The sequence below is a fragment of the Asterias rubens genome, chromosome 20, assembly GCF_902459465.1.
Source record: "Asterias rubens chromosome 20, eAstRub1.3, whole genome shotgun sequence".
In the NCBI taxonomy this organism is placed as follows: Eukaryota; Metazoa; Echinodermata; class Asteroidea; order Forcipulatida; family Asteriidae; genus Asterias; species Asterias rubens.
This window is the reverse complement of record NC_047081.1, coordinates 3132936-3145596: the sequence shown is the minus strand read 5'-3', so window position 1 is coordinate 3145596 and position 12661 is coordinate 3132936. Positions and strand designations below refer to the sequence as shown.

Below are 12661 nucleotides of genomic sequence, written 5' to 3'. Positions count from 1 at the left end.
TACATCTGGAGTTGAGTTACAACTGCAGGGATGTTCTTGTATCAAATGGAGCTGAAATGAATGTTCTACCCCCCCCCCCAAGTTAAATGCACTACAGTTGTAATCAAGCATGTGGCTTAATGAATTACTCAATTGGCATACGTGGAGTTGGTTGGTGTAGGTAGCACTGATCATGTTGGATTTTTTTCCCCGAATAAAGGATTCTTGTAGTGTATTGAGCCGATACACGATACGCGCAATGTGTGTCTTAACTTGAGATCAGATTCACAAAAATCATCAATATGAAACCATGTAGAATGCCCCAAAGTGCAGAGTAGGGCTTCAAAAACTTAAGTAGAAACATACTGACGACCTCACTTTTCTTTGACCAAACTACCAAAATATTAATCCAGAATGCCCTAAAGTTTTGAAGAAGAAAAAAATCCTGGGGAGGACTCTGAAATGTGCCCGGTTAATTAAAGAGTACTTGGAAAGCAATTGGGTAAAGTTTACCTTCACTCTACGGACCAACCCACACCACTACTGACCACTCTTTGGATGGAGTCCATCTGTGGTCTTGAGACCTTCATTTTATCGAAATTTACTTCAAAATTAGGCACTTATGAGCTATAGAATAGAATGTGCAAGTCTTGCACGTATTTTTACAGTTGAACTTGTTAATATTTAAAGTGTGTGCGATTGTTTCCTTCATGCGTTGAAGCAATGTATGTGGTCCACAAAATGTTTGAATACATACAAGACTTTATTCCACATGTTAAATCTTCCGTAAACGCAGGCTTCAGTGGTAAATTGCTCACATGGAATAGATCTAGAGTCAATTCATTCATTGAACCTTTTTTTCCAGTTTGTTTTTAAGATGCAAATCATCAGCAGGGAATAGTGTGTTCAATACAGCTTCAAAGTTGACTGATTGTATCAATTTATGCAGTGTGGAGAAAGTGTGTATTCTTTATTAGAAAAAAGAAAGAAAACTCTTCAATCTGGGCCGATTTGAGAGACACAAACCCACGTGCTCTAAATACAAAGGCACAAACACACACACACGCAGGGGCCTTAGGCAATTCACCTTGCAGTTACAGGAAGACCGTTCCAGGATTAATTTCTCTCCTTTTTTTCCCCCGGCCGGCCAATCGTGTGGATTGACTGAACATTTCTGCACATTTGAGACGGGCGAAGGAAGAAAAACAACAGATTTTCAATTTGGCTAGTTGTTGTTATTGGAAGAGGATCGTGCGAGTACTCTTTGAAAGACGATCGCGTTCTAGAAAGGTTGATTCCCCGACTGCCGCTAAATTTCGGCCCGGGCAAAATTAGAACAGGTTATTGACTTCAAAGAGGCAGGGTTCTGTTTTGTAAACTCATCTTTAGTTAAATGAATCGCATGTATGTGTCTATTGTGAACCATGGTGCATGCAACCACCGGCTTGTGATTGATTTTCAACATCCAGTAATTTCTGGTGGTTTCCACCCACTCCCAAAACTAAGCATTTCTTCTAATTCTTATATTGTCACTTGTTGTACTTTCGATTGTAAATAATTTAAGTAATCAGTCAATCAATCAATCAATCAAATAAATAAATAAACAAATTTAATAAACAAATAAATTAGTAAAAGTGTTTATAATAGTACCAGGAAAAATGCCACAAACCATAGTTAAGTTAATGAATTTTAATCAAAAGTCCTTTTTTTTTTGTCATGGCCCAGTTCTTTTGAAAGAAAAGTTACCTCTCATTTACAAATCTCCCTCCCCTCTCTTTTCATTTTAATTTTTCAAAGGCCCAAATTGAACTGTCTGTCTACATTTGGCACCGAATCACTCAGACCACAACCGAGGCTGAATGCTAACACAGTACTTCGTTGTTTAACACCACACAGGGCCTGTCGCAACGCGAGATGTTATTGAGCGTACACGACCCGGCAACACTCTGACAGCTTGTCAAGAATAATATATCAGTAAAAGCTCTTTGCCTGCTTCAGGAGAAGAAGGAACAAAATAAAAAAAAAGTTTGGAAATGGAATTGAGAAAAAGAAAAGGAAAGAAAATACAGGGGAAAAAACTCGCTTGGATCTCTTGGGCAATGAGTGTACTTTTCTTAAGATCCATTCCTTTGATGTGAACAATAACACCATTTCCTGTATAGTGCTTCTTTGTAGTAGAGGGCCTAAAACCATTTCCCCTGAAGGAGTTGGAACGACTGAATGGTCTAGAGAAGTTGAAATTTACAGTTCGTGTGGAGGGTTTTGTTCCGCTGTGGTATTTACACATGTAGTTTAGCTTGTCTGAAAACAAGTTTATGTACACATTAAAGCGGAGGTGTGTTTGTATTTCAATACAAAGTGGTGTTTAGTCGTAGTACTTTGTAATTGTAGTAGGAAATATTGGATGTTGAAGGGAAGTAGCTACCATTTACGCCATTTTTTTAAGCAATATTATACATGTATGACTGCTATTTTTGCCTGTACTTAAGTTATAAGGAACCATACTTGTTTCCCTTTTAGCCTTGACTTGGTTTCATGTTATTGAAGGGAGTAAAGCACAATTGAAAAACAGGCGTGGAATTAAACAGTGACCACAGAGGCCATGTCCTCTCTTGCCCTGGTCTTTGCCTTAGTGCCCCTTCAGAAGTTTCCTCGTAAACTTTAAGATTTTGAAATGTAAGTGCATAACTTAAATTGGCCTCGCCCTCTAAAAGATGAAACTCCAGGCTTGGAAAATGGAATAGACATGATAAATTTATTACAAAAGTTAATGAGTAGGGTATTAACCACAAAAGTATTCAAGTTACATACCAACCTGTCATGTGGTTGGGTTGTCCAGCCAGATTTAATTTGATTTGAATTGACCATGATTTGACAAACCAGACAAAGGTTACATTGGTACCATCATAGGCAAATTCCTTGCAGTTTGGAAGACTGAGCTTTCCTGCTAGGTACAGTATTATGCACTAGCACTTACTGGGGAAGATCAGGGGTGTTGGGGCAGGGCGTAACAGGTCCATTCATAATGTATCAGACAACTCATCTTTTTGATGCCTTAACATCTTACTGCAAAGCTGTGACTATTCCATCCCTGCCACTGTTTTGTACAAGTTGTTTGTGTAATGTTACAGACAGTTGGATTACTTGTCACATTGTCAGCCCTTGATGATTCACGTCAAACCATCCCTTCAAGGGATCTTGAATATAAAACGTGGCCATTCCTATGTTTATTCACCCTCCATGCGAAAGGCAAAACTGCAGTATTTTCAAGGCAGTGTTTCCGCTCGTCCAGGCCAGTAAACTGAGATCATTTCTCTACTGGCGCTGATTCCTGATAGATACAATGATCTCCATGGGAGGTTATGACATCAGAAAGCTGTTGTTTTTACAGTCTTTGTGCAGATCAGGTTTTGTTTATCTACCCTCAAGTCAGAAGGCATTTGTCGCACCACTACTCTCTTTTACCCTCAGACAGGAACCTGTTTTGGATTGGATGAATGAGTGGTCTGGTGCATGGATTGTTTTTGTTTTTTCTCTAATTAAATTGTGATCAGATTATCCGATGATACTATCGTCAGCTAAGGATTATTATCTTTTCGCTTGAATAATGAAGGTTTTTTATGACAGATTTTGAGTACCTTTACTTGAATGTTCTACTGTTTAGTGGAATGTAGACCTGTTATGTATTATGCAGGATTGGTTGAGCTGACAAAATGGTTGCAGACATTGTTCATTTTTTCTACATGAGATAAACCAAATGTGAAAATTTGTGCTTTAAATCCCTTGTGTGAGTTTGGAGAAAGTTGTGAAAACGCATGCATTTCGTTTTTGGCAAGACCCCAATGCGCTGTGCAGGCATGAAACTAATTTAAAGAACGTAAGCTTACAATGTTTTTTTAAACCTACACATTATTAAATACAAAAATGCATGATTAAAAAATCACAAGATGAAGTGAAACAACTGGCAGGAGAAATGTTTGAAATTCACATGCAAAGCAGGTTTTAAGTGAACTCTTGAACAGATCCATATAGTGTTCGCATTCTAATTTTTTGTAATTGCTTTATGTTTCTCGTATTTTTTAAATATTTGCAGTACTAGCAGACGAAGGATTGAGGTGTTACTGCAGTGAACACTGCCCAGAAGACTCCCCAAACAACACATGTGTCCTCAGACCGGGAGGTTGGTGTTTCTCACAGATCCAAGCCGGTGAAGACGGGGTCTTTCACGATGAAGCCATTTCGTAAGTACTCAAGAAGGGATGCGATGGTCATGTTTCTTCTTTTTTCTTCTTCTCTGATTGGTCTGTTTCTTTTGTGAAAAGCCACTAATGGTAAGGGGCTACAAGGATTGGTAATTACTCAAAATAATTATTAACATAAAACCTTTCTTGGTGACAAGTAATGGGGAGAGGTTGATGGTATAAAACATTGTGCGAAACCGCTCCCTCTGTAGTGCCATAGTTTTCGAGAAAGAAGTTATTTTCCATGAATTTTATTTCGAGACCTCAGATTTAGAACTTGAGGTCTCAAAATCAACCGTCTAAACGCACATAACTTTGTGTGACAAGGGATGTTTTTTTCTTTCATTATCTTGCATGTTCGATGACCGATTGAGCTCAAATTTTCACAGGTTTGTTATTTTATGCATATGTTGAGATACACCAAGTGTGAAGGCTAGTCTTTGACAATTACCAATAGTGTCCACTGCCTTTAAAACAGACTAGGATGGAGGGAAACTACAAAGGGAGTTCCAAGGAGATGCAACTTACCTAGCAGGCCTGATACTTCACAGGGGCAACAAAGACGATTGCCTTTGTGCCCCCTGGTGTTTGTTCCCCCTGGTGCCTTCATGCCCTTGAAATGCTCCAGAAGAAATATGCAATTTCCTCATATGCTGCTCTTTACCAAGGAGCAAATATCTTGGTACTCTTGCCCTTTCTAAAATGAACCGTACAGGTCTGACCTAGATTTGCTAAAGGTAGGAATTGATATTCCTCTTAAGTTAAGATTGTAGGATGGAGGGAAACATGTACAATGCAAGGAGTTCCAAAGAGATGCAGTATGTGGATTAGCTGAAGGTAGGAATTGATTTTCCTCTTAAATCGGTCTAGATTGTAGGATAGAGGGAAACATGCACCAGGCAAGTACAGTGTACATGAATTCCTGGGGAAAAAAGGCAGTCTGTGGATTGAAGCTGTTGTTGGAATGGCTCTTTGTACTACATCTCACCAAAGCAAGATTGTATGGGTGAATAGAAGCAGAAAGCCTTGTTTGGCCTTGTTAAAGGGGGCATGTCTTAGAGGGAAGGTACACGTTTGGTAATTACTCAAAACAAATATTAACGGAAATAAAAACTGACTTGGTAATGAGCTCTGGAGAGCTGTTGCTAAGATAAAACGGCTCCCTCTAAAGTAGCAAAGATTTTGAAAAAAAGAGAGTAATTTCTCACTAAAATAAGAAAAGACTTCTAGCCAGAAGTCTTTTATTTCTATCTGAAAGCACACAAATTCGTCCAGCGAGGGTGTTTTTTTCTCTTACTTATCATTTTCTCGCAACTTTGATGACCAATTTAGCTCAAGTTTTCAAAGTCTTGTTATTTTATGCTTATGTTGGGATACACCAAGTGAGAAGACTGGTCTTTGATAATTACTAAACGTGTACCTTCCCTTTAAAACTTGTTCAGCTGTGAGTTTTGTTTAACTCATGGAATTTTGAGCTCAATCGCTCGCCGAATTATTTTGAGTAATTACCAATAGTGTCCACTGCCTTTAACACTGTTTCAAGCGCTGTACAGTCAAGAAAAACATTAAAATGCAGGGTTAAAAAACATGAGCAAAAATAGCAATATGGATTGTTAAAAATACACAACAGTTAAAAAAGTAGAAAAAATTTAGTAAAAACATTGCATTACAAACAATCATATTACACGGAATAAAATACAAAAAGATAAGCGTCAGGCGGACCCAGAATAAATCAACCCCATTTCTGATAAAAAGGAGACAGAAAGGCCCTTAAAGTAAAAGGTCACTGTGCAACGAATGGTACATAGTCTCTTATTATAGACAAGGTCAGTATTGTAAAGAAACGTTACATGGTCTATTATTTCCCCATCAACAATTAATTTAGATCCAAGGTGTTCTTACCAACATGCCAGAAGCTGGACCATATTGCCTTTATTACTAACATCTGCCAGGTAAATATTTGTGGTAAAAAAAAAGTATCACCACTCGACAGCTTCCCCCAAATTCTTTGCATCTATAAATGCTGTTAATTTGTTCCAAGCAGTTGAGCCTAAATGCTTCTGGAACTGTATATAAAGAGGATATTTAAAATTGTTATTATTTTAAAATTTGTATGCGGGTAGACTAGGCTAATGAAGAATAAATTAAATTGATCCTATCATATGGCCCTTTTCATAGTGTTTTGTTTTCTCGACACTGTATTAATAGCAATAAAAGCTTACTCGTGTGCATTACAATTACAGCTTTTGATGGTATAAAGCATTTGGAGAAACATTTCACTTCCGGAGTAATGCGGTCAATTGAAAAAAGATGTTAGGTTTTTTTTTCTCCCAATAAACTTCAATGTGAGATTTGTTTCTGTCGAAAATGTTTCTCAGATTGTGTGTTCCAATTGGGGTTAATTTTTTATGCGTGGTTATTTCACACCAAATTGTTGACAAATTCTTTGACACCCTTTTTTAATGTTTATTTCCTTTATCAAATTAAAAGGATAATAAAATTAGAATGATTGACAGCAAATTAAAAGGACAATAAAATTAGAATGATTGACAGCTCGTTAAATTATTCATCGGTTCTGTTCCCTTCTAAATCCTTTGATTTTCCCATAAACTGCATTTATTTGATGGTAAAAGATAAATAACCTTGAACACCAGCCTTCTGTCATTTCTAGACTAACGGTCTATGCATATATTATTTTTTGTTTTTTATTTTTTGCTCGTACTTATATTACACCGAACAAATTCAGACAATGCTGCTTTGCAGACAACACAGGCCTGAAGTATTTTTATATTTAAATAATTAACTCTTGTGCTCTAACGGGAGCTGTTTCTCACACTGTTTTATGCTATCAACAGCTCTCCATTGCTCATTCTTTAGAAAGTTTTTATGCGAACAATTATTTTGAGTAATTACCAAAAGTGTCCAGTGCCTTTAATGTTACAAGTAAGTATCTTGTTCTTCAGATAAGGAAACCATCCATTTATATTAAATGTTTTCCGGACTAAAAGTACATTGTACAGTTACAGAATTTTCCATAAAAATGTGTCATGTTTGAAGCTCATCTACATGTTGGTTTCACACAAACAGAATTGTGATCACCTATCCAGCTGGCCCTAAATGATCAAAAATTTGTCGCATTTGCGACAGCAAATCACATAAGTAGGCTAGCAGAATAAATTGAGTTTGCAGATAAATTGTTAGTGACCCCCATGCATAAACAATCAAGAGCCCGGGCTCGGCTCACTCGAGCATCTGTGGTGGTAGCTTTACACCGACATGTTGACAACAAATCCAAACCAATGCCAGAAATTCTCATCTCATCTGGTAACAAATTATTTAAACACTCTCCTTGCGACAAGGAGGTTTGGGGAGATTTTCAATTTATTTATACAACAGGGAAGGCGCTTATATCGGTGGTACGTTGCATATGGTGTCTAAACAACCGAAAGACTTGTGTGGTAAACATGCCATGCATTACCGAAGGAAGATTAAAGAGGTTGAACTGGGTTTCCATTGTATTTGAGATACAGTTGCGGTCAATGTTTCAAATGTCCATGATTTGAAGGGAAAAAAAGTTTGTTTTATGTGATTTGTTCTGTTCGGAGTTTTAACAAACAAAATTGTGTCCATCAATTTGTTTTTCTTCTGTTAGCATTACATGTTTGTCATGTGATTTCAGACTTGTTTGAAAGGGCTAGGGCACCAAGCCAATTTCTCCTTTAGTTAATTGGGCATCTATATAAGGAAGTTGTCAATTTTTTATTGGGACAATTAAAGGTGCACCAACATGACCAAGGCAATGACCTGGGGCAATTCGATGCCTCTGTGAATTATCAGGCCTGTTATTTACTAAAATTGTCTAACCCTCTTTTTATGTTTTTTGTTTTGTTGAATTGTTGTTTCCTTCCCCCCCCCCCCCCCCAGTCTCTGATTGGTTCTTGGCAATGACTGATAGACCCAACCCTGATATGTTATTTTGGTCTTCGGTTAAGTGGTACCCCTTTTGTGTTTAAAGTACCATGGGGGTGATGCACTGTCACAACATTGTACACGGTACACAGCCATTTACAATGAACATTTATCTCATTCATTCATTTCACTGCTTTTGTTTACAGTGTTCTAGCCCCTAGGTCCATACTCTGTTTACATTCAATGTGCTGAATGGTAGATCAAATTTGTGCAGCTGCCATTTCGGGAACATTTGATTAGAAAACGAGAGAAGCAGAAACTTAGTAAATACAAGCGATTAACTGTATTTGACACAAGGGAAAGATTTTGATAGTAGCTCAGGATAATTCTGCTGATTTGTAAATTCAAATGTGACAGGAGTCACCCTTATTTTTTTAAAGGCAAAGTATATCTGAGATTTTTTGAACCATTTGATTGTTAAAGGCAGTGGACACTATCGGTAATTACTCAAAATTATTATCAGCATAAAACCTCACTTGGTAACGAGTAATGGGGAGAGGTTGATAGTATAAAACATTGTGAGAAGGGGGTCCCTCTCAAGTGACGTAGTTTTCGAGATTGAAGTAATTTTCCATGAATTTGGTTTCAAGACTACCAGTTTAGAATTTGAGGTCTCGAAATCAAGCATCTGAAAGCACACAACTTCGTGTGACAAGGGTGTTTTTTTCTTTCATAGTTATCTCGAAACTGCAACGACCAATCGAGCTAAAATTTTCACAGGTTTGTAATTTTATGCATGTTGAGATACACCAAGTGAAAAGACTGGTCTTTGACAATTACCAATAGTGTCCAGTGTCTTTAAAAGGCAAAGTATACTTTTGATTTTTGGAACCATTTAATTTTTGTGCGCCCCGTTGATTTAAAAAAAGAAAAAAAAAACATTTGAAACTGACAAAGGATTCATGCATGAATCGTTTCCCAGATGCCTGAGGGTAGTTGTCCTTTCGTGAATGCTGTGCAGCCCGAGATGCGCAGTTGGTACCCGCTGTCACCTCACCAAACGTGGATGGATTCTACGTTCTTGTGAAAATAATGTGACAGTTTCGTTGATGTTTTCTCAGCAAGCAGACGCTGTATTCAGATAAACTTTCACACGTGACTATTTTTGCACTTTTCTCTGATAATTTTGGCAATAAATCAACATTACCTTCACAAAAACCAATCTATGACCCCACCATTAATACTTTCTACAAGACTTGTAAACTGGAGAAGAAGAAAATAAGACAGAAAAAAATTGATGGATTCTACGTTTTTTTAATACATAACCGTGACATTTTTGTTGATGTTTTCTCAGCAAGCAGACGCTGTATTTACATTAAAGGATTTGGGTACTTTTTCAAAATGTCCATAGATTTACATTAAACTTACAGGGTTTGAAGATAATGATAGTGGAAAGCTTCCCTTCAAATCTTACTTACTGAGGTGCTATAGTTTTTGAGAAATGAGTAAGACAATGTCATGAAAATCCGTTTGTAAATGATTAAAATAATTTTTGTCTCATGAGACGAAATTTTTTTTTCATGACATTGTTTTACTCATTTCCCAAAAACTACAGCACCTCAGCACGTAGTATTTTCAGGGAAGCTTTTTACTATCATTATCTTCAAACTGTGTAAATTAAGTGTAGATCTGTGGACATTGTGTTTTTTGTCCTACAAAAGTTACATAGACCCTTTAAACTTTCACATGTGACTTTTATTATATATTTCTTACATAACATTCCCAATGAATTAACATTACTTTGACAACAAACCCAATCCATAACCCTACCTGTAATAATATCTTAAAAACTTTCAAAACTGAAAAAAAGAAGAATACAAAAACAAAAAGCTGATCCAATTTTTATTTTTTGTCCTCATGAGGCAGTATGAGCAATAATATGAAGCCCAAAGCAGCTGTTTGGCCGTGTTTAGCCAATAGTGATGAAGCATCCATCCTAGGCTGTTCCTGACGTGTACGTCAACAGTCATACCATCATAAGTTGTTGTTGTGAAAGCTCCTAGGCTGATGATGTTGTCACCATTCAGGGATAGCATTCTCTTACACCTTACCTTGGAACGCTCCATCCGCTGTATTTTTAGCTACGGGCTTGTCACCCAAACTGTCCCCTAAAGAAACGGATGTACATGTAATTCAGTCGATACAAAAAAAAACACCTTGAATTTTTTTTTTTCTTTTTTTTTTTTTTTTTTGGCATACCTGATGAGCTGCCAATTAAACAAGAAAGTAATCAATAAACAATCATAGTAAATCACTGATTAACTACAATGGATAGTGACCAAGACCCGATTGCATGGCGCCGGTTACCATAAAGAAAAAAGAAAAATCGATGATAATAATATGCTCCCTAAAAATTCCATGCGTATTCCATGGATTACTTTTCGTAAGGATTTGCTACTGACGTAAGCAAGAACGGACACTAAATGATTTCTAAAACAAGAATTGTTGGTAGATTCAAATTGTTAAATGTTGAATGTGGATCGATCTTATTCAATAGCTGAAAATCCAACAAATGAAAATTTTCAATGTGTTTTTGACGATACAAAATAAGAAAAATATTGCACAGGAAATGGCAAAAAAAAAAAAAATTAATTGTAACAATTATCTTGAGAGGAGGAAAATACTTTCATGCCATTTTACAATGATATTTACATTAATGTTTAATTTAAAAATGGTTTTGAAAAAGGCCACAGACCAGAGACCTCTTTGGTCAAAGGATCCTGCTTTTTCAAAGGATCCCTCAGGTTCTTGCAAAACATGTCAAGATCCATATTTGTGAGATGCCGTGTTTGGAAGACTCACAGAAATGACAAGGAAAGGGAGGGCAGTAAGGGGAAGGGTGGGCACTTACAAAAATCCCCCGGAGAGCTTAAAAAACCACCAAAATAGGAAATGTGGGGCATAAAAATTCACTGGTTATTTAGGATAGAGTGATGAAACACAATGTACTAACGTCCAATACATGTTTTAAACTCTGGATGTGGTCTCATAATAAGTTTTCCTAAAATAATTTTGTAGCATTTAAAGTGAACATAAAATGAGGTTTGTGGTAGTACCATGTATAAATCTCTACACACAGTTTACCACTGCGATTCTCACCTTATTAAACAAAGTTTCAAATCCTACTTAATATGTATGCAAATTTTATCACAAAAACCCTGTACACGACTGAGCGCAAGTTTGTGTCTCATTCTCTATTCAACTCATTCTCTATTTGACCCAATGCAAATGAACTTAATATACTTTCTTAGTTACTTGGGAAGGAACCTACTCAGATAATGTACCCAAAACAAGAGATTGATTCTTGCTGGCCGTTTATATTTTTAGTGGTTTGACATATTTTGGTGGGGGCCTAGCCAGCGTCTGCCTGTCTCTAATCCCAGCTAAATCAGCCATCTCTCAGCACCTCTTACTTTATGATCCACACATCACTTGACGGCACCCTCCATATGTTGGGTGATGACCTCAGTTTACTTCCCGAGAGAGAGGGTAAAAACTGAATATTTTTTTTCACTTTTCAGACTGGGGGGAAGGGAGTACTTTTTTTTAAACGTTTATTTGAGGTTCGGTGGTAATTACTTTTCTTTCAGTTTGAGAGTTGAAGGGAAATTGGACTGATTGAACTTTGTTGTGTTGATTGTACAATCCTTCTTTGTTGAAGTAGGGGGTAAATGGGTTGTTTTTAGTAATGGCCATTCTTAGGTTGTCTATTCTCCCTGATTCTGCATAGAGTTCCCTGAAAACAAACCAATCTTTCCATGTTCTAATGAACCTTATAGTCGAATATCGTCACAACTATAGTTGGCAACTTGAGTGTTTCATTTGGGATGCCCAATTACCCATGTTTGATAGTGATTGAGATAGGGACAGTCGTGTTTCATTCCTCTCAAGTTTCTCTCAGTCTCAGCTTATGTGGTTCTAGCAACACTTGAGAACAACCTTGTGTGCTATCAGATGCATAAAAAAGGCTTCAGGCCTGATTTCTTTTACTATTTGATTGAGAAATTACCTCTTTCTAAAAAATATGAACTTCAGAGTGAGCTGTTCTCACAATAATGTATACTATTAACAGCTCTCCATTCTCTTAAATTACCAAGTAAAGTTTTTATGCTTACAATTATTTGGAGTAATTACCGATAGTGTCCAGTGCCTTTAAAGGATTTGGGTACTTTTTCAAAATGTCCATAGATTTACCTTAAACTTACAGGGTTTGAAGATAATGGTAGTGGGAAGCTTCCCTTCAAATCTTACTTACTGAGGTGCTGTAGTTTTTGAGAAATGAGTAAAAAAATGTCATGAAAATACGTTTGTAAATGATTAAAATAATTTTCGTCTCATGAGATGAACATTATTTTCATGACATTGTTTTACTCCTTTCCCAAAAACTGCAGCACCTCAGCAAGTAATATTTTCAGGGAAGCTTTCTACTATCATTATCTTCAAACTGTGTCAGTTTAGTGTAAATCTGTGGA

General features: G+C 36.8%; 1 protein-coding gene across 1 annotated transcript in view; it reads left to right on the top strand.

The window, feature by feature from the left end:
* Positions 1-4065: 4065 nt before the first annotated feature.
* The window catches only part of LOC117303950 (bone morphogenetic protein receptor type-1B-like), a gene marked incomplete at its 5' end in the record, with an annotated part of 28567 nt that continues 19971 nt past the window's right edge, over positions 4066-12661 (top strand). The window contains one exon of the mRNA XM_033788417.1: positions 4066-4220. Coding sequence (XP_033644308.1) covers positions 4066-4220 — 155 coding nt within the window. The remainder of the gene's footprint in view (positions 4221-12661) is intronic.